The 24299-nt window shown below is 37.4% G+C and overlaps 3 protein-coding genes across 4 annotated transcripts in view; 1 reads left to right on the forward strand and 2 right to left on the reverse strand.

Moving 5' to 3' along the window:
- Window positions 1–15015, forward strand: part of EXOSC9 (exosome component 9) — a 15523-nt gene extending 508 nt beyond the window's left edge. Inside the window, exons 2-12 of the mRNA XM_033215157.1 lie at window positions 20–114; window positions 858–977; window positions 1099–1201; window positions 2738–2875; window positions 5643–5725; window positions 8115–8247; window positions 9705–9793; window positions 11317–11463; window positions 11958–12139; window positions 14473–14551; window positions 14870–15015. Coding sequence (XP_033071048.1) covers window positions 20–114; window positions 858–977; window positions 1099–1201; window positions 2738–2875; window positions 5643–5725; window positions 8115–8247; window positions 9705–9793; window positions 11317–11463; window positions 11958–12139; window positions 14473–14551; window positions 14870–14954 — 1254 coding nt within the window. The 3' untranslated portion in view covers window positions 14955–15015. The remainder of the gene's footprint in view (window positions 1–19; window positions 115–857; window positions 978–1098; window positions 1202–2737; window positions 2876–5642; window positions 5726–8114; window positions 8248–9704; window positions 9794–11316; window positions 11464–11957; window positions 12140–14472; window positions 14552–14869) is intronic.
- CCNA2 (cyclin A2) lies at window positions 14548–21922 on the reverse strand. The gene is made up of 8 exons (XM_033215158.1): window positions 21441–21922; window positions 20421–20664; window positions 18991–19103; window positions 18574–18797; window positions 17413–17620; window positions 16850–16963; window positions 16093–16226; window positions 14548–15734 (listed from the first exon to the last, which is right to left on the reverse strand). The coding sequence occupies exons 1-8, from the start codon at window positions 21651–21653 to the stop codon at window positions 15686–15688; spliced, it is 1299 nt and encodes a 432-aa protein (XP_033071049.1). The 5' UTR covers window positions 21654–21922; the 3' UTR covers window positions 14548–15685.
- Window positions 21923–22439: 517 nt separating this feature from the next.
- Window positions 22440–24299, reverse strand: part of BBS7 (Bardet-Biedl syndrome 7) — a 56537-nt gene continuing 54677 nt past the window's right edge. The window contains exon 19 of one of the 2 annotated variants that reach the window (XM_033215154.1): window positions 22440–23982. In XM_033215154.1, coding sequence (XP_033071045.1) covers window positions 23849–23982 — 134 coding nt within the window. In that variant the 3' untranslated portion in view covers window positions 22440–23848. The remainder of the gene's footprint in view (window positions 23983–24299) is intronic. The other variant, XM_033215156.1, reaches the window with a different exon arrangement.

Genomic DNA, 24299 nt, shown 5'->3' on the forward strand with positions numbered 1-24299 from the left:
AATGAATTTGTGCTTACAGCGGCTGGATGGCAGACAAACCTATGATTATAGGAACATCAGGATCTCATTTGGAACAGATTACGGATGCTGCATGGTGGAACTTGGCAAAACAAGGTAACAGGATTTAAATGAGATACACATTGAAAAGGGAGAAGTTTGAAAAAAAACCTTATTGACTCGGTTGTTTATAAAGCAGCTAAGAAGTCTGCACAGTATTCTTTGTTTAGCTGACAAAAATAAGTATTTTTTTATGCAAGATTTTTTGATTTTTATGGTCACATTGAACTTTTTAGTCATAAACGTATTTTCTGTCACGTATCACATAGTTCTGACTTATGTAAATTGTATAGATAACCAGTAGTGATCATATCGAATTTGTTTCTCACACTAATACAGAGATCTTGAGCATCTTGTCATTAAGTGTACATCCTGATTTCCTCTTTTTCGAGTGACATGAAAGTTAGGTTTTCAGATATTCATTTGAAAGTTGTAAGGCTATTTGGTTAGTTAATGATGGTGAACTATGGCATGTGAAAACACTTAAATCTCAAGTTTTCATGCCATCTTATATCAATAAATACTTGCTTTAGAGGTAAAGGTTATTGATTTTTTAGAACAATCTGTGGAATAGTAAACATTGTAATAAGAGAGGTGTTTTTTCTGTCGTGTTTTTAGTTGCACCAATTTATGTTTTATTTCTGTGTATATTATACTTTACATATAATTTTTATGTTCTATGATTTATCTGGCTGACTATGATATTACTCACATTAAGATTGAAGCTTGTGATCTGTTTCAGATTTTTTTTTTTGGAAGGAGAGTCTATTTAGTTAATACTTTGTACTTTATCTTTGCAGAGTTCTTGGACAGGTTTCCTGTGAACTTGTGTCTCCAAAACTCAATAGGGCAACAGAAGGTATTCTTTTTTTTAACCTTGAACTCTCTCAGATGGCCGCTCCAGCTTTCGAACCTGGCAGGTATTTAAATCTTTTTCTTAAGCTGCTTTAGTCATAGGAGAACCTAACAGCAATGAGCTTTTGTTTTAATACCTGTTGTTATATTTCATGACAGTAGCCCATTCCTATTTTCTTATTATAGGCAATCAGATCTCTTGGTGAAGTTGAATCGACTCTTGGAAAGATGTCTAAGAAATTCGAAGTGTATAGACACTGAATCTCTCTGTGTTGTTGCTGGTGAAAAGGTGGGGAATATGCCCATAATTCTTAATCTTAGGATGAATACTGTTGATTCATGGATCCCGGTGTCTGTGCTTTTATTCTCAGAACTTTAGTCAACTCAAGTTTTGTACTGGGTCACTTCACTTCAGATGTTCTTGAGTGATACCCTTAGAACTTTGTGCCACCTCTCTCTCTCTGAAGGGATAAAAAGCATTATCTTAAAAGGGTGAAAATAGCAACTTAGATTTTTGTGTAAAAATATTTTATTTAAAGAACTTGTGGCTTTTTCATATAATCTCATTTTCTTATCTGCATGAGTTCATAGCAGCAGGTAGTTTTCCTTTTTCATGCAGAACTCAAGAACAGAAGAAATCCTTCATTTGGATAGGTTTATCGATTTACACAGGGCCACACCATGTCAGTGGCAGGGATAACTTTGAAAATCTTAGTCCCAATAAATTGTGCTGCATTAGGATATTAGAATTTTATTCTTTTTTTTTTTTTTGAGACAGTCTCACTCTGTTGCCCAGGCTGGAGTGCAGTGGTGTAATCTCAGCTCACTGCAACCTCCGCCTCCCCTGTTGAAGCAATTCTCCCACTCAGCTTTCTGAGCAGCAGCTGAAACTACAGGCGCCTGCCACCACGCCCGGCTAATTTTTGTATTTTTAGTAGAGACGGGGTTTCACCATCAGACTGGTCTTGAACTCCAGACCTCAAGTGATCCACCCACCTTGGCCTCCCAAAGTGCTGGGATTATAGGCGTGAGCTACTGTGCCTGGCCAGAATTTGATTCTTGGTTAGGGTATTTGACAAGCATTTTTATTCCAGAGAAGTCATTTAGCTTTCCATATTCCATACCTAAGTATAATACTTCCTATTTGCATTACTTGTAAGGTTATTAAAAATATCACAAAACCTAAAAGGTTAATGTTTTTTAATTTTTGAAAACATTATTTTCTGTTAGGGACAGGGTGACACTTTTGTCCAGGCAGGAGTGCAGTGGTGTTATTATAGCTCACTGTAACCTTAAACTCCTGGGCTCAAGGGATCCTCTCTCCTTAGCCTCCCGAATAGCTAGGACTACAGGTGCATGCCACTCCACCCAGCTAACTAAAAAACTTTTTTTTTTGTTCGTAGAGATAGGGTCTTGCTGTGTTGCCCAGGCTGGTCTCAAACTCCTAGGCTCAAGCAATTCTCCCATCTTCGCCTCCCAAAGTACTGGGATTACAGGTGTAAGCCACTGTGCCTGGCCTAGAGTTTGTGGTTTTTAACAGACATGATAAAAATGTAATTAGATTTGAGGTTAGGAAAATCTTAGTATTAAACATTAGAGTAGTTCTGTCTATTTAAAGTATGTGTTCTATGATTAAACAACTCACATAGTATTTCAGATGTTTGGCTTAAATTTTCTAAAATACATTTTTTGTTAACAAACTAGAAGGAGTAACTGCATGTTTTAACAGCAAGAAAAATTACTTTGTGCACAATGTTACTTTTCTTGATAAATAGCCACTGGTTGTAATCAGTTATGATTTATTTTATTTTAAATTCATTATCAGGTTTGGCAAATACGTGTAGACCTACATTTATTAAATCATGATGGAAATATTATTGATGCTGCCAGCATTGCTGCAATCGTGGCTTTATGTCACTTCCGAAGACCTGATGTCTCTGTCCAAGGAGATGAAATAACACTGGTAAGCTCTTATGTGAACCAGGATCCTTGATATCAATGAATGAGGAGGGTCCTAAATGTGCAGGCAACTTGTTTTTAGTGAAGTTATGTTGTAGATGGCAATTGGGTAGGTTCTAAAAATTTGTTCATAAGACTAAAACTGCATATGATCAAAATTGCCCTTGAAATCTCTTAACAGTTCCTCTCTTGAAATATTTGTCAGTAAGAACATACTGTAGCCTGGTTTTTCAGAATAGAATTAGATGACTATTTTGGATTGAGCATTAGATGAAGTGGTTGACTTATGTTTAAGGGCCATATGTGTGAAAAATAAATGAATCTCAGCACAGTGAGATGCTTACCCTGTAAGAGATACGCAATAGCTGAAAAGCACTGAGGAATCAGCAGATTCATATTTGTCTCCAGGACTTTTGTTAATTAGGCAAAGAGCTGATGAAAGTCCATCAAAAATACCTGGAGGGCTTGTTAAAATATATTGCTAGACTCTACTCCCAAAGTGAAACAGGGCTACGACTTAAGAATTTGTACTTCTAACTTTGAGTTCTTAGGTAATACTGATGTTGCTGGTCTAGGGAGCACATTTTGAAAACCATTGACGTACGTTTTCTTTATCTTTTGTTCTGAGTATGTCAGTTTTGATTTATATAAATTACATGCTAGAATAATGAAAGTGCACCGTAGTTGTAGTTTGAATCCTGAAGTTGCAAAAGGACACATCAGATGCCCAGATTTTCTAAACAATGATTCATAATTTTGCTTCTGGGCAGTAGACTGGAGCAGAACCATTAAAAAGTGAGAAATAGGGACAAAGGTTTATTAACAGTAGAGGTGATATTCTTTTAGAGGAGAAAGTTTATATAAGGAAGTGAAAAAAAGTAGAAAGCGATTACTACACTTGAAAAATCAATTGAAGAATACTGTGGTGTTATTGCTAGTGGGAATGTAAAATGGTACAGCCATGTTGGAAAAGTTTGGCAGCTTTTTTAAGTTTTAAGTGTAGACAACATTCTATATTCAGAAAAATAACAATAGAAGGAAATACTCTTTTTGTTTTTCTATTTTTTTGAGACAGGGTCTCACTCTGTTGTCCAGGTGGGGTGTAGTGGCATGATCTCGGCTCACTGTACCCTCTGCCTCTTGGACTTAATCCTCCCACCTCAGTCTCCTGAGTAGCGGGGACTACAGGTGTGTGCCACCTGCTTGACTAATTTTTGTGTTTTTTGTAGAGATCGGTTTCACCTGCCCAGGCTGGTCTTGAACTCCTGGGCGCAAGTGATTCTCCCACCTTGGCCTCCCAAAGTGTTGGGATTACAGGCGTGAGCCACCATGCCCAGCTGAAAATACTCCTTTCTTATATGTACATCTTTCAGCAGTTTTGACCTTGTAATTTTTTTTTTTTTTTTTTTTTTTTTAGACAAGAGTTTCACTCTTGTTGCCCAGGCTGGAGTACAATGGTGTGATCTCAGCCCACTGCAACATCCGCCTCCCGGGTTCAAGCAATTCTCCTGCCTCAGCCTCCCAAGTAGCTGGAACTACAGGCATGCACAATGACGCCTGACTAATTTTGTATTTTTAGTAGAGACAGGGTTTCTTCATGTTAGTCAGGCTGGTGTCGAACTCCCAACCTCGCCTGCATCGGCCTTCCGAAGTGCTGGGGTTACAGATGTGAGCCACTGCCCCCGGCCGACCTTATAATATTAAGACAAATTGCAATGGCTTAAAATTGGAAAAAAAAAAAATCTAGCAATTCGATGCCTAAGAATCTACAGGAGGAATAAGAGCTTATTGTGTTCAGAGACTTGAATGCAAATGTTCATAGCATCATGTATTAGCCAGAAGCTGGAAACAATTCGAATGTCCAGCTGGTGAATAGATAAGTAAAATGTCATATATACAAATAATGAAATACTGTTCAGTAATGAAAAGAACTGAACTACCGACAAATGCTGCAAGGTGCATGAAGCATGCTAAGTTGAAAGAAGCCAGGCACAAAACATTACAATTTTTTTTTCCATTTATATAGAATGCTCAGAAAGTCAGATTTACAGAGACAGAAATAAGATAGATCAGTGGTTCCTTGGGGCTAGGGTGGGAGTATACCAGACTCCTATGGACTACAGACAGATTCAAAGGAATTTTGGGGAGTAATGGAAATATTACAAAACTAGATTGTGGTGATGGGTCCATAAATATATCCATAACTACACATTTACTAAAAATTGAATCATATACTTAAAAGGAGTGGGTTTTGGCTGGGCACGGTGGCTCACATCTGTAATGCCAGCACTTTGAGTGGCCGAGGCAGGTGGATCACCTGAGGTCAGGAGTTCAGCCTGACCAACATGGAGAAACCCCATCTCTACTAAAAATACAAAATTAGCCTGGCATGGTGGCACATGCCTGTAATCCCAGCTACTCGGGAGGCTGAGACACGAGAATCGCTTGAACCTGGGAGGGGCAGGTTGCGGTGTACCACTGCACTCCAGCCTGGGCAACAAACTTCGTCTCAAAAATAAAAAAAGTGAATTTTATGGGATGTAAATTATACGTATGTCAGCAAATTTTTGAAAAAGGTTTTTGAAAAAGTTGTACAGTTTGAGGAACATGAGTGGCAAAATCAAACAGGTAATTAATATAAAAGAAGTTATTTGGGTAGTCAAAGGAATAAAGGAACTTCATTTTTATTTTAGTGTTTGATGTGCAAGATGATTTTTTGGTATGTTCATAACTTAGTGACTGTAATTATTAAACATTTTCTTTTGAAACAGTATACACCTGAAGAGCGTGATCCTGTACCATTAAGTATCCACCACATGCCCATTTGTGTCAGTTTTGCCTTTTTCCAGCAAGGGTAAGCCTCGCCTTGTTATGGGCCAAAATTACAAATGCAGCTAGGAATTTTATTGTTCTACTCAAGTGTGTCATGTTAATATTAAATACTTCCCTTAATATTAAAACACCTTATAGTTCCTTTCTTTCTTTGTAAGGGCATTAGTTGGCAAAGAGCTTTCTCAATAGAAGTAACAAAACTCTTATACTATGATGAAGATACTTCTCAACATTTTTCTTTTCATGGCATACTCATAAACTTAGGAGTTTACTATGGCATGGTAGTGTTTTATGTTTCCTAGGATGTACAGGGGTTAAGAGAATTATATGCTAGGCTCTAATTTGGGAAAGTGGGATGACAATTACTGTAGGTTATTGGACGTCAGGGGACTGGAGCATATTAGATGGAGTAGTTCTAGGAGTCAGTTACAAGAGGGGATGGTTCACAAACTGGAGGAAAAAAATCTAATGTTCTTCAGTTTTCCAGTGTTTACTTAACTGCTAAATCCTTCTGTGGCTGAAAACTTGGAGTTTTTCAGGTCCACTTAATGGTACTTTCAAATGAAAACTTGAGCCTTAAATTCCTTTAGAAACAAGGGAAGGTAAAAATATTTCACACAGTGTTGTGTACAAGGACTAGAGGAAAACTTTCAAGTTTTAGTGATTGTAAGTGTAGAATTTCATCAGAGGAAAATGGGCCAGCATTGTCCAGTAGAAATAAAATGTGAACCATATATAAAATTTTCTTATTTTCCTTTTTTTTTTTTTTTTTTTTGCGATGAGGTCTGGCTTTGTTGCCCAAGCTGGAGTATAGCAGTGCGATTTTTGCTCACTACAACCTCTGCTTTCTGGGCTCAAACAATTCTTCAGCCTCAGCCTTCTGAGTAGTTGAGACTACAGGCAGGCACCACCCTGGCTAGCTAATTTTTGTGTTTTTTGTGAAAAAGAGGTTTTGCCATATTGCCCAGACTGGTCTGGAACTGCTGAGCTCAAGAGTGATCTGGCTACCTCAGCCTCCCAAAATGCTGGATTACAAGGATGAGCCACCATGCCTGGCTGTTTCTTTTTCTTTCTTTTTTCTTTTTTTTTTGACAAGGTCTCCCTCTGTCACCCAGGCTTGAGTGCAGTGGCGAGATCATGGCTTATTGCAGCCTCAACCTGTCAGGCTCAAGTGATTCTCCTGCCTCAGACTCCTGAGTAGCTGGGACCACAGGTGTACACCATGCCCAGCTTATTTATTTTTTGTAGAGATGGGATTTCACTGTGTTGCCCAGGATGGTCTGAAGCTCCTGGGCTCAAGTGATCCACCCATCTCCACCTCCCAAAGTGCTGGGATTATAGGCCTGAGCCACCTAGTGCAGTCTTTGTTACTTTTTAATTTTTTTTTTTACTTTTTTTGCGACAGGGTCTCACTGTCACCCAGGCTGGAGTGCAGTGGTGTGATCATAGCTCACTGCAGCCTTCCAACTTCTGAACTCAAGTGATCCTCCCACCTCAGCCTTCCAAGTAGCTGGGACTATAGGTGTGTGGCATACCCAGCTAATTAAAAAATAATTTTTTTTTGTAGAGACAGGGTCTCACCTTGTTGCCCAGGCTGGTCCCAAACTCATAAGCTCAAGTGATCCTGCAGTCTTGACCTCCCAAAGTGCTGGGCTTATAAGCATGAGCCATCATGCCTGGCCTCATATGTGTAATTCAAAATTTTTAATGTGACTACTTATATTTTAAGTACTTATATTTTTAGTAGTCACATTAAAAAGGTAAAATTAATTTTTATATATTTTAATGAATATATTTTCATTTTAGTGAAATAAAATGAAATAATCAGTATTTTAGTAATTAGTCATGAGATAGTCTACATTCTTTTATTTCCACTAAGTCTACATTCTTTTGTTTCCACTAAGTCTCTGAAATCCAATATTTTACATACTCTGATTACATTTCAAGGACTCAGTAACCACAGGTGACTATTGATGAGGGTACTGGACAGTGCAGAAATAGACAGTATTTTTTTTCATGAGCCATTAGCAGAACACAGTAGAATTTTGGAGTATAGGACATTAGGGCAACTTTAGGGTTAGCCAAATTAACATTATCTAAGTTTGTATTAATGAGCCAGAAGTCATTTAATCAAAGAGATAGCATTATGTTTAGATGATCATTTAAGTAAATACAATCTGAACTTAATGTGATTTCATTGTAATAACTAGAGATATCCACTTAGCATTCATTTGTGTTCATAAACACAATAATTTTCTTGTCTCTTTCCCCATTTCAGTGACCCAAATCCATAGGCTCAGACCTTTATTCTCTGTTGACTTTATTGATGTCATCTATTAAAAATTCATTACCCAAGAAATGGTAAGCATTCGGTGTCAGATTTGTTCAGGTCCATTTAACATTCGTTTCAGAACATATTTATTGGTGGATCCCAATGAACGAGAAGAACGTGTGATGGATGGCTTGCTGGTGATTGCCATGAACAAACATCGAGAGATTTGTACTATCCAGTCCAGTGGTGGGATAATGCTACTAAAAGATCAAGTTAGTGCTTTGATTAATGTCCCATTAAGAATAGGTTGCTTCTCTTTAGATGCTTTTTTTGTCTTTTAACAAAAATCCAATGGGGATACTTCCAGTGATTGATTCTAGGATGTGTTAGAATGTGGTTTCAGTATTGTCACTAATCAATACATTCTGTTGACTGGTGGCTATGAGGTATCCTCCTCCTTCCTACCTTGGTGCTCCCATGTCTGGCCTGCTAGAGTCTGACCCTTCCATCTAGACGCAGGGTCTAGTGAAGAAAAAGATTTATATCTCTATTAAAAAAAAAAGTGGCCGGGCATGGTGGCTCACGCCTGTAATCCCAGCACTTTGGGAGGCCGTGGCTGGTGGATCACTTGAGGTCAGGAGTTCAAGACTAGCCTGGCCAACATGGTGAAACCCATCTCTACTAAAAATACAAAATTAGCTGGGCGTGGTGGCTGGCACACGCCTGTAATCCCAGCTATTTGGGAGGCTGAGGCAGGAGAATCGCTTGAATACGTGAGGCAGGGGTTGCAGTGAGCTGAGATTGTGCCATTGCACTCCAGTCTGAGCAACAAGAGCCAAATTCTGTCTGAAAATATAATGAATAAATAAATATTAGCTGAGCTTGGTGATGCATGCCTGTGGTCCCGGCCACTTGGGAGGCTGAGGTGGGAAGATTGCTTGAGCCTAGGAGGTGGAGGTTGAGTGAGCTGAGATCGTGCCACTGCATTCCAGCCTGAGCTACAGAATAAGACCCTGTCTCAAGAGCAAATAAAAGTTTTTAAACATCCAATAGTAGAAATTATGTAAAAAGATAGTTTTATTTTTAGGATTTGGGTACAATTGGCAGTAGTTCTGAAACCCAGCTACATATCAGATTCACATGGGAGCTTTTAGAAAATAGATCTCCATATAGCATACAGCGTAGGTGATTAAAAACTGCTTTAGTTTGAATTCCAGTTCTGCCCCTGTACTAGCTGATCTTGGGCAAATGATTTTATATCTTTCTTTATCCGTAAAATAGGGAATGATGTTATTGCCAACACTTTGTTGTTATAAGGATATAAAGATAGATATATTGCACAGTGTCTAGCATATACTAAGTGTGCAATAAATGTTAGTTTCTGGTATCATCATCTTTACCAGCATCACAAGTACTACCCAGATTACTCACAAAGAAAGGAAGTTAGTGCATCCTGGAGCATATGTGTCTGTGGTTTCTTCCATGGTATTAGTATTTATACTGTTGTGTAAGGAAGTTTTTGTGTCTGTTCCCATAATGTGATAGTCCTTCACATATCTTAAAACAACTTTCACATCTTGCCTTAATCTGTGTTTACATTGTATTCATGTTTGGAAAAGCCAGGCTTAAATTTATAAAGGTAGAAAAATTAATTTCATGGTTTTAGTTTCGTTAGAGAAAACCATTTGGTTTACCGTCTTTAAACAACATAATTCACTTTTATAAATAGGTTTTGAGATGCAGTAAAATCGCTGGTGTGAAAGTAGCAGAAATTACAGAGCTAATATTGAAAGCTTTGGAGAATGACCAAAAAGTAAGGTAAGTAACTTTTCCAGAACTAAATGGTCTTTTATTTTCATTTTTTAAATATTTACTTTTTTTTTTTAGTATAGGCAAACTTTATTATGCATGAACTTGATTTCACAAAGTTAGAATGGCAATTTCACTTAAAATTAACTTATATGGTATAGATATGTTATCCAAAACTCCGAAAGGTAGTGAAACTGGTAACAGATATTGCTACTCATCTTTGGACAGACACAATAAAAGTATTAATGAAACTGGTTTCCAGACAAGTATGTGTCACTTGCTGCTGTGCCTTAGGGAGGAGAGGATGTTATAACACAAGCATTATTGATGCGGTGACTCGTGGAGAGTTGCTCCTTATTAACACTGCTAAAATTAGGTTCACAGTTTTTACTTGGTGTGGGAGCTGGTGATTCTTGTTTTATGAGAATATCTTTCAGGGTGTTGGTATCAAACCCACTTATTGCAAAATGCATCACAGATGGGAATTTAACGCTGGGTCAAGTCCAGAATTCCAAAACAATGAAGAGGAAAGACCCGCCTAAGAGCAAGAGGTCTTCATTGCTGCAGTCTCCAAGACACAACACAGGGAACAGGAAATGGCCTTAAATGGTCTTTTAATGTATTTTTTCTCTTAAGGATTTTCCTTGAACAAGGGCAACCATATAAACTTCACACTTGATCTTTCCTTATTTGTTAATCACAATTGAGTATACTACTTAGTGTGTTTTTAGAAAGTTGATTGGACTTACTATATTTTCTGCAATTTAAATATAACCTATATTGAAAAATCATGTAAGATTTTTGTTTGTTTTTTGAGATGGAGTCTCACTCTGTCACCTAGGCTATAGTGCATTTGTGCAATCTCGGCTCACTGCAGCATCTGCCTCATGGCTTCAAGTGATTCTCCTGCCTCAGCCTCCCAAGTAGCTGAGATTACAGATGCATACCACCATGCCCGGCTAATTTTTATATTTTTAGTAGGGATGGGGTTTCACTATGTTGGCCAGGCCAGTCTCAAACTCCTGACCTCAGGTGATCCACCCACCTGGGCCTCCCAAAATATTAGGATTACAGGTGTGAACCACCACACCTGGAGACATAAGATTTTTCTTTAACAGTTAACATTTTCTTAGGATAAAAATGATCTAGTAACTCAAATTAATGTAAGGAAACAGGTTGAGTCCCATCTCTACTTCTTAATGTGCTATCTTAAGCAAGATACATAACCCAGCATTTCAGTGTCCTCTTCTATAATATGGGATATTAACACTACCTGGTAGGGCTGATTTGAGGGTTAGAGAATAGTGTATTTTAAGCACCTAGCACATGGTCTGGCACATGGTTTAATAAATGATTATGCCATTGACTCTTGTTAGGCATAATAAATTGGTGAGGTTAAGTTAGATAAACTCTCTTTCAATATTTTTCATCCACCAAAGGATAAAATAATAGTTTTTTTCCCTTCCTGTCTTCTGTCTAATCTGTTACCTTCCTCCCGCTTCCTTCCCACCAAAAAAAAACCCCACATACAGGAAAGAAGGTGGAAAGTTTGGTTTTGCAGAGTCTATAGCAAATCAAAGGATCACAGCATTTAAAATGGAAAAGGCCCCTATTGACACCTCGGATGTAGAAGAAAAAGCAGAAGAAATCATTGCTGAAGCAGAACCTCCTTCAGAAGTGTATCTTTATTTGGTGGTTTTTGCAGTAACAAGATTCATAACACTTGGCATTATAATATTAGGCTATATGAAGGATGTGTATACTGAAATTAGTTTTTGTAAACACTGTACTTTGTTAGAGAAAACACTTAAAATACAAGATAGTGATGTGAGTCATATTCTGTTGATGGTATAACATTCAGCTTCTCTTCAGTTATCCTGGAAAAACCAGATTGTGTTTTAAGGACCAATTTAATTTAGTACTGTAAAATGTTGAAGCTGTCTCTTCACATTTCTTATTATTAATTGCATCCATAAAATCTTGCCTGAGTTATTTTTTCTTCTTCATTGTTCAGCCATCCATACATAGTGTAGCTATATTAAGTTTTATTTCTCCCTAGGAACTTGAGGCACACTTGAATCAATCTTACAAGAAGAAAATTTTCATTCTCATCTTTTTCAACAGTCTATCAAATAGCAATATTTTTGTTACTCAGTTTTCTTAACTTGTTAAGTGTTTCTACACCTGTGCTGTGGACTCCTGGAACTGCCCAAATTGGAGAGGGAGTAGAAAACTCCTGGGGTGATCTTGAAGACTCTGAGAAGGAAGATGATGAAGGCGGTGGTGATGAAGCTATCATTCTTGATAGTATAAAAATGGACACTGGAGTAGAAGTCTCTGATATTGGAAGCCAAGGTAGGTGACACTTTGTGGCACACTTATCATTATATATTACATATATATAGTATTACCGTATAGTTATATATATAATAATGCATAAAATACATATTTATATTATCACTATATATGTAGTAATATATAGCATATCAGCTATATAGAGATGTATACTAGATAAATATACAGGATACTATATAGAGAGAATATAGATATACAGTTAAATATAGGGATGTAATAAGTATTGCATTTTTAGAGGGGCTAAATATTGTGATTTAAATTTCAACTAAATTATTGTGGCTAACTGCAGTACTAACGCTACTAAAAGAATATGCATATCTTTGTAGAGTAGTGATACACTTTGGCATAAAATGACAGTGACATTTTTAATTAAAAAAAATTTTTTTTTGTATATGTATTTGGGTGGGTTTTAAGGGAATGAGTTTCTGGAAGATCTTATTCCTCCCTGCTGTCTTTTTTTATGGTTTCTAGACTGAAACAAAAAGCCCATCCTTTATCAGAACATGTAATACTGTCTAAAGAAAACTTTCTGGGATAGAAACATTACACTGGTATAGCAGCCACTAGCCCCATGTGGCTATTGAACACTTGAAATGTGGTTTGTGTTACTGAGAACTGAATTTTAAATTTTATTTAATACAAAATTAAGCAGCCACATGTGGCTAGTGGCTACCATACTAGACATTGCAGTATTAGAACATAAAAAAATCCTAGAAGTGACTAGAATACTGATAGTCCTAGATGTTTCTTGCACTCTGAAAGCCATAGAACTGAAGAAGTTATTTTTGTGTATGGTTATTTTCACTTAAAAAAAAAAAAAAGCAAATTCTTGCTGGTCTATATAATAGAATAATGACTTATTTTCTTACATGGTAAGAACAGAAATCCTACAAGGAACTGGGAACTAGGCTGGCAGAGAAAACTGAAGGTGGTATGTTTAGTAGGAATGTAATACAAATACTTCTGTTTTCAAAGAGAGAAATTATGAACATTACTAGAGCCTGAGCTTTTTGTTTTTTTGCTTAAGGTAAGGAAAAAATTTCCCATTGATTGGGACCCTTACTCAGATTTCCCAGTGGTTACTTCTATTTGGTATAATTCTTCCAAATACTTGTCCCAGGTATTTATTTACGCTCTGTGCAGTGATGTAAGCTAATGCTGCATAGACTTATGTAGCACTGAATATAACTAGTTGGTTTAACAATTCTCTTATTGTTGAAGATGTAAGTTGTTTCCATTTTTTCAGTTAATATCCTTGCACTTGCATATACCTTATATGTTTAGTGTATTCTTCTAACAGTGAATAGTATTTTCAACTGAATATAATGAAGGTGGACCTAAGAATTGGAAAAATGGAGCAGGTAACAGCCTTTCTAAAGCATGTGAAGAAAGGGAGAAACTAACTGAAAACTAAAAATACAAAGAATTGATATGGGTTAATTCACATTTTATGTATATCATTAACTAATGATCAGGAGAAAAATAGGCAAAAGACAGGGAGCAGTACTCAAAGTATACAAATGGCCAGTAATATTTTTCATGGTCAGCCCTGATAGTAATACAAATAAAATCCAAAGAAAAATGACATGGCATTTTTTGTTACTGTATTTTGGGCAGTATTAAAAATACCAGCAATGCCAAAGGTATATGGGAAATGGGTTCTTTTATTTATTGGAATGTAAACTGGAACTATTTCTGGAGGAATAGAGTAGCACAAAACAATTCAATTGTCTCTACAAAAGATGCTATATAGATTTCCCCCTAACTTTTCTATTATGACATGTACCAAATTGTCACACCATTTGAGCACCTGTAGGAAATAAGAGTTTAAAGAAACCAATGTTACAGACGAGTTCTAGAGTGCTCTAAGCTGATTTAAAGAGAAGAGTAAGCCTCCACCTAAAGAGTGACGTGGGCTATTATATGCAAATAGTCTTATTTTTATTTAGTTTCTGGGATGGAGTCTTCCTCTGTCACCCAGACTGCAGTGCAGTGGTACTGCAACCTCCACCTCCCTGGTTCAAGCTATTCTCATGCCTCAGCCTCATGAATAGCTGGGCCTATAAGCACATGCCACCACAACTGGCTAATTTTTCTGTTTTTAATAGAGATGGTGTTTCACCATGTTGGCCAGGCTGGACTCGAGCTCCTGACCTCAGGTGACCAAAATGACCTCAGCCTACCAAAATGCAGGGATTAAAAGTGTGAGCTACCACGCCCAGCCCAGCCCCAGCCCCAGCAATAAGAGTTTTAGAACATCTTATAGAAATAAATTCATGCAGAAAGAAATATTGCAAGAGATTGCTTACCCTTTTTTTTTTTTTTTTTAAAAGATGCTCCCATAATACTCTCAGATAGTGAAGAAGAAGAAATGATCATTTTGGAACCAGACAAGAATCCAAAGAAAATAAGGTAATACATTTCTGGTTTATTTCAAATGTGTATATATATATATATATATCCAACACTTCTAGAGGTTTGTTCTCTGGTTTTACTCTCATCTTGCCACATGACTATAAACAAAAAGACGTCCCTTTTTCATTAGAGATCCATCTGTTCTGTGATTTCTTTACCTTGTGATTTATAAAAATTAGGACCAAAATCTATAGAACTCTTTGGATGCCAGTCTTACACATTTTATATCCTATTGGAAAACTAAGAAATGCCTCTTATTTCAATAATCCAAAACTTAACAAGCATACTCTTAGTAAATTCTTACTTTATTCACAGAACACAGACCACCAGTGCAAAACAAGAAAAAGCACCAAGTAAAAAGCCAGTGAAAAGAAGAAAAAAGAAGAGAGCTGCCAATTAAAGCTAACAGTTGTATATTTGTATATATAACTATTAAAAGGATATTTATTCCATTCTAAGAACCCTGGGTATTTTTTATTCACAAATCCATTATAAAATCTAGCAGGGTTTTAAAAATAGTTTTTTGTTTTTAATGTTATGCTTTAAAATAATAAACCTTCTGGAGCATTTCTCGTCTGTTAATTTGCATGTAAGCTTCCCACCCTCTTCCGCTCCCAGCCTCTGTTTAGTTTGCAGAACCTAAACAGGTTTTACAAAGAGTGAAAAAGTCTGTATTCAGATATGCTTAGATTATGCCCGTCAGCAAATTGATCCAGTTGCTTAGGAAAATGAATGTTAGAATTTGAGGGTCTGTTTTCCTAAACCTACTTTAATTTTAGAGAAAGGTTTTCACTTCCCATTATATAGTAAACCAAGTAAACTTTTCTAAGTGAAATCCTGAAGAAGTTAAATTTGACTTGCGAAGTTTTCCAAATCAATTTATTATCCTGACAGCTGGCATCATTAATACTTTAACAAAACCACTTAAAATTAGCCAAATAATCTAAGACAGATACATATACAAAAGATATACAAATTAAAACCATTTAAAAAGTAATAGATACCATAATTTGTACTTGGCCATAACTTCTGTATTCAGAAATGATTGTAAAATTAAAACCTAAGTTAAAAACTGTACATCATATACTTCGAGTGATTTACATCTTAGAAAACAAAGGCAGTCTTTCATTGTTACAGATTTAGTGTCTCGGGTGGGTTGAGAAGAGAAACACCATGATACCTGTAAGTAGGAAAACAAAAACAAAAATATTTTTAGTAAACAGTCACTGGGTAAAGGAGATCATGGAATAATGTTTGTACTCATGTATTGGGAACTAAAAAATGCTATTTCTATCTGACCGAGTTGATGGTTTTAGAAACACTGGTCCTGAAACACACATGCATGCCCCTCTTCCTTCTCTCTTCTCCCCCAGACCCAGGGCAGAAAGCATGAACTACAACCTTCTTCAAACACATAGCCAATTAAGAGAACAGCTTCTCAAGGAGGCTATGGCAGATGCATGAATAAAGTTAAAATGTCAAAGATCTCAACCATAATCTAGAAAAGTATAAGCTTCAATATCCAAGTTAATTCTTACTTTGAATTTTTGTACTTTTCTCTTATTGACTGTTGTGCATGCTGTGGAGCTTTGAGGTAGGTCTGGTGAAGGTCCATGAGACAAGGCTTAAGACTTTCCAGGGTATATCCAGTCTTTCGTATTAATGATTCAGGCTACAGAGAAGGGAATAGAGAAGCCCTGAGTTTTGCTTTTAGTAACAGACACCAAACAGTTAATAGTTAGCATTAAGCTTATGTTAAATTTCCGTACTAATCTTTAACTTTTCCAACTACTAGCTTTCTCAGGCTATTATTCCGTCTCTCGATCCATTTTTTACTACTTTCCCTGCCAGCAACAGGTCAGATGCTTTTTAAAAAGCTCACCTTTCAATTCAAGTTACAACTAAGCTTACTACCTAACAAAAAGCTACTGTTCAACAGGTAACATGCCTTAAACAGTATATAATCATCCCTCAGTATCCATGAGGGATTGGTTCCAGGACCCTCCCCAAGTATACCCAAATCTGTACATATTCAAGTCCTGCAGTCACCCTTCCATATATATGGGTTTTGAATTCCCTGAATACTGTAGTTTCAATCCACATATAATTGGGAAAAAAATCCATGTGTAAGTGGACTCACACAGTTCAAACCTGTATTTTTCAAAGGTCAACTGTATATATTTGAAGTTTTTCCAAGTAAGAACATCTAGGCAACCCTCAGTTCTGTAGGACATTATTCAATGTGGCACACGCATTTCAGTCACAAGATAGGTGTGTGAAGACCGTAATACATACCCAGCTTTGTCCTGTGACTGTGTAGAGTGCTAAATGAAAGGCGGCTCCAGCAATAACTGATGGCAAATACTTTAGGTATGGGTCAGCATCTATCAAACTTAATTCTCCCAAAAACTGGAATAAAAAATACTTTATGATCACAAGAGCGTTTAGAATTCAAATGTCAAACCTCTGCCTTCTAACCTAATTTTTTTCTGCCTTTGATAATGGCTCTGTAGCAACCCTAGAAAAAATATTTCACAGCCTCATCTTTAAACATATCAATCATTTTAGTGTTTTGTTCCATCCTCATCCTGTATTTTCCCTCCTTTATTAACTTTTAAAAAACAATTCTTCTGACTACCCATCCCCAAGATGTCATCCTTAGACCTCTGCTTCTAGTGCTTTCCTGATATAGATTATCTTTTGCCAGCAGTAGGCTTTCTTCCATACTGCAGCATTAATCTCCCTCTGAATACTAAATCTCTTCACCATGCTGTACAAAGGAACTACGTTCCTGTACAAAGGAATTAGGGCTTACATTACCTAAGAATCGCCATTCAACAAAATTAAAGTTAACTCACCATTGCTAAACTTTCAACTTTGCTGTTTGCAGGCTGCTGATGCAGAAAGTATTGGGTAAGAAACTGATTTACTGTTGGAGCAGCTAAGTCAAAAGTAAGGACTTTCAAAACTAGATGCTCCATTCTCAGAACTTGTTTCTTGGTGTAGGTATCATCTGTAATGTACACAAACTCTGCTACTTCTGGGGGGTATATTTCTTCAAACTTTCTACAATGAAAAAAGTTTTAAGTAATCAGTCCTAAAAGAGAAGCAAGCTTCCTTATCCCAATTCTGAAATCCCATTAGCAGAATATAAGGAATGAATCCAAAATCCATACCAACTGCATTTCCAGATACTTGATCATCATTTCTAGTAGAGACTGGATAGCTAATTGCTAATTAAAAGGCCCAAATCAATAAAGGACTTTTGAGATATTTTTCCCAGTTCAGTCAAAGGAAGTAAATGAAAGGCAGGAGACTTCTCAAGATGGGAACAATGCCAGAGTTCACCAAGTAGCTGAAAATTTAGGACATACAAGTCTTAGGAAAACATGTTTCATGTTTTCATTTTTAAATTTAGTGGTTTTTTTTTTTTTTTTGAGACAGTCTTGCTCTCTTGCCCAGGCCAGAGTGCAGTGGTCCAATCTTAACTCACTGCAACCTCCCCCCTCCAGGTTCAAGCAATTCTCCTGCCTCAGCCTCCCCAGTAGCTGAGATTACAGGCATGTGTCACCATGCCCAGCTAATTTTTTTATTTTTAGTAGAGACAGGGTTTCGCCATGATGACCAGGCTGGTCTCGAACTCCTGACCTCAAGTGATCCACCCACCTTGGCCTCCCAAAGTGCTGGGATTACAGGCGCAAGCCACCGCACCCAGCCTTTATTTCTTAATAAAAGAGACACTGCTTATATGCCAGAAAGTAATATTGGAAGGAAAATGTTTTAAAATTTCTAACCTAGTGTACTATATTGTCTTCAAGGAATCCAGTTTGGGGAAAAATAGTGTTGTAGATTAGAACACAATTTCATCCTCCTCCACTCCCCCAACCCCACCACATTGCCATCCCTAAAGTAGTCACTGACTCTCTGCCTGGTGTATGTTAAAAGGTCACCATTAAAAATCAATTTCTTCCCTAGACAAAAGATTGTGATCACTTTTAAACAAATCAAGGTAGACTTACGAGGCTAACAGCATAGCAGCAGTGCCCACAAGCTGAAGCTTTCCTCTCAGCACTGACATGGAAGAAAGGAACCTATCAATGTAGTTCACAGCCAAATGCAGGGTCTCATTCTGTAGTTTATATTCTTCTCCTACTTCAACTAACCAGTCCACGAGGATAGCTCTCATACTGTTAGTGATGTCTGGCTGTTTCTTCATGTAACCCACTTTAGGTTTACATTTAACCTATTGAGAAAAGTATTTAGTAGTGTTAAAACTGCAATTAGATTATTTTACAATTAAGAGAGGCTACATGCTATAAACTTAACTGTAGTATTAGAATAATTCATTAGTTTAAAAATTTAAACATTATCCTCTCAATTTCATTTAGCCACATTTAACAAATACATTACACAAACTGGATTCAGAGAACCTTTACCTCCATTTCCCTAAGGTACATGTGAATATCCTCATGGTAGTCTGGTACTTCATTAACACTCACTGGCTTTTCATCTTCTAATACAATTGACATGTCCATAGTATGTGGTGACTCTGGGACAATTCAAAAGATATGATTAAATTAATTGTTTGTCTACTTAGTTTAATAGCTAAAAATGACTGCCCTTGTAAGGAATTTCATATTAACAAAGCACTTATTTCATCAAACTAAAAAGAGCTTCTCATGACGAAATATGTAGAATATTTTACCTTAGTCTCAGTATCTCTGTACATATAGCTTTAGAATGATTTTAGTTAATGAAGGGGGAAAAAAAACCATATTGGTAGGCCCCTAACAGGAAAACAAGAATCGGTTATCATCTTAAAAGTATCCATCTTCCACAACAGAAAGGAGCAGATGGCATGGTGGTTCTGTTAGGACAGAACACTTAAAATCCAAGTTTTGAGATAATATCTAAGACTTGCCCTAAGAGAGACTGCAGATCCCAGAGTCTGACATATACAAAGCCCAAGTAGGCAATAGCTAGAATCAGTTAAATGGCCTCCATTAACAAGAGTTATTAAGAAATTAGGTTTGTTATGGGCAAATGGATTAACACTATAAATAATTTATTTTTTGTAGTATAAATTATCTTTTGAAGCAAAGAGTATCATCCATTATTATTTTCGCTTCAAAGATCACCTTGAGATTAAACATTTTCTGCAAAATTTTGATAAAAACACACAAATTATTATTTCTAAAGGACTTTTCCTGCTCACCCCTCCTTCCCCACAATCAATACAACTAAAACTAAAATGAGATTGGATTTAGTGAGCTGTCCAGTGACTCGATATCCCTAGGGCAAAGAAACAGTACAAACTGCAAAGAGCTGTTTGCAGCAGCTACTTTAATACATGGGTAAGAGTAAACAGCCACGGTACAACTGTTTACTTGTAGGAGGAAAAGTGTCACTTTCTGGTATCAGATGATAATCCAGACTGGTTTTATAGAAACAAAATTATAAAACTGGAAGAGATGTTATGTAATCACAATATTTAAGACTGCATCTTCAAATAGCACTCTCTAAGTGACATATAAGTGAGTTAAATAAAACTGAAATCTATTCTCCCAACCAAGAACACATTTATGGGATCAGATTAAAATAAACATTTAAGATCGAATTATAATTAGACTGATGTGACTGGCAGTGAACCTGAAAGAGCACTAGATTAGGATCCTTTTGTACATCACCAGGTCAAGTGTTAGCTGTGAGATCTGAGATTAAGTCACATCCTTTCTAAGCCTTGTTACATTAAACCTAACTCACTGTAGTCAAAATGACTACATAAGACATCTTAAAATGCAAATCATTAATATCATCTAATAATTATAATTACCATAAATTCATACAGATTTTCCTTAAAACTTACCAAAACTACCATCCATTGGATAATCAAGAGGGACCAATGGTTTTCTGGGTCCAGGTAAACTAATGGCTGAATTAAAAGCCAGGGCATCTTCACGCTCCGTTTTTTGAGATTCAGCTGGCTTCTTCTGAGTCTCTTTTTCTGCTTCATCCACATGAATGGTGAACGCAGGCTGTTTACTGTTTGCTTTCCAAGGAGGAACGGTGACATGCTCATCATTTACAGGAAGATCCTTAAGGGGTGCAACCTAAACAAGAATTAATAACTGGCTTTGAGCCTACTGAATAGTTTTGCATTCTTTCTCTTATGGGTGTTGGCCTTTGCTTTTTCTCCCAAATACTCTATCAGGAATTAAACTTTCTGGGACAAAGAATAGTTTGAGTATTCAAAAGAGAAGGGATGTTCCCATTTGTCACAGGCATTCCCACAAAGGCTATCAACAGATAACACTAGGTGGAATTATGCAAAACTAATCAGGGCCATAAGAAGGGTCGGGTGGCAAGTCAATACATGACAAGTTTAGGAAAGACATGGCAAAAAAGTGTTGGTTCACCACTGTCGCCCGAGGGTGGAGCAACAGAGCAAATCCGGCTAAAATGGCGGAATTTGCCAAAAGCAAAGTTATTTCGTACACCCTTTTCTAAAGTAGAGGTTATCTCTTAACCGTGAGGAGGAAAGGGGTCAGAGTCCTACAGTAGTGCCTGGGGTTTAAAAGTGGAGAGAAAGGCGCGGAGCTGAGCAAAGACTACACGTTTTAGAGCTTGGTTTGACCCCATTATGTACAGGCAGATGCCACCTATAGAGAGCAGACAGGCAGCATACACACAGTGTTGGCGGGGTCCTGATGCTAATAATGGGAGAATTCCTATTGTGGCATCCCACACACCAGCACCAAGTGGACTCCAGACCCTGGCCCCCTTCCAAAAGCCCAGGACATGCCTTCTCGCCACTCTTCTCTGCCTGCTAAGCCAGTGCCAAACCCTGCTCGAACCACCCTCCTGCAGATATCCCGCATCCCTTTACCCGTCGCGTCTTCGGCCTCTGCTGCTGCGCTAGACCCCGCGGGTTCCCGGCCTTCAGTACCGCCAGCGCGGCTCGGGTCCGCGGTTGCTGGACGGGCGCTGCCTTTTCCGGGTTGATATTCTCCTGGTCCTCTTGGAGCGCAGTCTGCTGCAATGCTAGCATCGCCGAGCCCGCCTCGCGGGTCGCAGGCCCGGGCTCGGAATTGCCCAACATCACTGCTCCCGGGAGTGGACGGCGGGATCAGCCTGCGGCGCCAAGCAGCGTGCACTCTGCCCAGCCCACCCGGCCAAAGAACAGTCGTAGCCGCCGGTCGCAGCCCAGGCCAGCCTACCCGCCCGCCTGCTCACCCAGCTCGAGACCACGCAGGGTCGAGGAGGTTGCGAAAGGCGCAGGAAGGCACGGCCGGGCGTGGCGGGCCAAAGACACCCCGAGATGTAGCGAGCAGCCCGCCGGAGCGGCGGCTGTTCTTGCAGTTCAAGTATCCCGCGACTATTGAAATGGGCCAATGAAAGCGCTCACAGCCTTGACGTCATTGGAGGCGACAGGGTCGCAAGCGAGTGAAGGAAGCACCAAAGGAAACTGAGCAGGGGCGGGGCAGGAGGGAGAAAAGAACAGGGGCTGGGGCGGGAGAAAACGCCTGCGCGGGTCGGGGAGAGGTAGGGGTACTCAAGGCCCGAGCTTCCGATTACTTTGAGCCACCTAGAGAGCGAGGCGGTCCAAAGGCTGACTCTAAGCCTTTTAGGGAATTAAACGGAATTAAACTTTGGCGACTATCATTTGGGCTGCCCAGCCTTTAGCTCTGGGACCTCTAGTTAGCTCAAGTGACTTTTTCCCAAGATCTAAAATCTGGACGACGTTTTTCAGTATCTCCGATTCTCCGTTTTCTTATCTGTTAATAGGGACTAATAACTACAGTAATACGGTTGTTAGGATTAAATAATGTGCATAAATTAACACGGAGCTCACATAGTAATACAGTACTCAAGTGTCAGACTGTAGTAATGTCATCTTAACATTTAGGCATTTATTCATAGTAACCAGAAATTGTGTTTTATGCTTTTTATTTTTCCTAATGAAGATGCAATTAATTTAAGTGCCACCTTGAACTACTGTTGATATATATATAATAAATAGCAATGCATTACAAAATATTCAAATAGAGTCATTAATTTTTATCTATTTTTCCCCAACTGTGGCAGCCAACAAAAAATACAATGACATTCTAGTGACCTAGATATAATTATGTTCCTTTCAGAAGTAAAGTTTCTTTAAATATAGTAAAAACAATATGATCTTATTAAAATAAAATTATCTTAACTATATGTGCCTGTAACAAATTTTTATATTTATATACAAAGCTTGCACGTAACTAATTAGTATAATAGCATATCATTAAGAAGCACTGTTTTCTAAAAAATTAGTGAGTCTGCCCTTCTTGAAACATAAAGCTTATTTTCCATTATCTTTATGCCATTTTAAAACCTTTCAATATTCCTTTGAAATTAATAAATATGAATTAAGATTAATGTACAAAACTTCTGCAGCCTTAACGTCATATATGATAAAAAGAGATCTAGAAGATACTGGTGTAGGAAAATCTAAGATGGCATCACTATTTCTGCACTCTTCACCTGTAGCATGCTTGAATAGCTCCACTGGTTACAGCATGTCTAGTTAAAATCCCCCCACTCTGTGTAAGCTCTTCTTATTTCCCTGACTACAATTTATAGCACTGAGCCAAGTACAGCATTTCCACAAACTGCAGCAGAGTCATAAAACATCACCAAGCAAAAGGAAAATCAGTTGCAAATCAATCCTATCTCCTAGAAAAAATAATTGGTAGGTTACTTCCACTAGCTGGCAACATACATAGTAACCAGGACACAAAGCAAGTACCAGTACTTGGGTTCTGGTCTCAGCTTTATAAAATACTAGCATGTCCTCTTAATCACAAAATTTCACTGAGAATCAGTTTTCTTACATGATTTGACAAACTTATACAACAGTTGTTAAGATCAAATAAGGTAATATATAAAAATACATTTTGAAACCTATAAAGCAGTTTACATATTTATGTGTTTATGTACCTTGTAATACATTTGAATATATTTTCATTTTCCACATATTACTTCTCAATTTAAAAATTAAAACAGCCACTTGCCAAAAATTCATTAAAGTCCTATTTAAATCATTCTATTTGTGTTTCAAAAATAAAAACTCTTTTAGAAAGTTCAACTTGTCAAAAGAAACAGAAGCATTAATTTAAAAAGCCATCCATTATATCTCAAATATTTTTAGATATAAAAAAGCATTTGAAATTAAAGTATGTACACAGTTAACTTCTAATTTTGTTTTAATATTTTTCATTTAAACAGACCACTTCTTTGGGACTTTACCTTATTTGTATTTCATGCTGCATCAAAGAATGAAATCAATGCATTTTGGTCATAACTGTCCAGAATTTCCAATAGAAGGGGTACTTTAGTTTTTACATTGGTGCCTTTGAACTTAAATTTATCTATGAAAAGATCAGTGATCATGCCTATAAAGAAAAAACATAAATTTCCTGTCAGTGATTAGTTATATTTAATTACACAGTATTTCACTAATTGCTTGATAATCTATTTTTAAGCACCTGTAATTCCATTATTTAACATACACAAACCTAAAAGCCATGATGTTTTTAAAAACATTCATTTTGGGGGGATTTTAAAACAAGTTTCAAGATATAAATAGTTTACCTAATAACCCTCTTAACAATTGATTATAAGCTATTAATTCAGACAAGCAACTACTCGTCATTTTTGAACTGCTATCAGTATATATAACATCACAACAAGTGGTATCATTTTTCCACCA

This window comes from Trachypithecus francoisi, unplaced genomic scaffold, assembly GCF_009764315.1.
Source record: "Trachypithecus francoisi isolate TF-2019V2 unplaced genomic scaffold, Tfra_2.0 Lachesis_group1, whole genome shotgun sequence".
Taxonomy (NCBI): Eukaryota; Metazoa; Chordata; class Mammalia; order Primates; family Cercopithecidae; genus Trachypithecus; species Trachypithecus francoisi.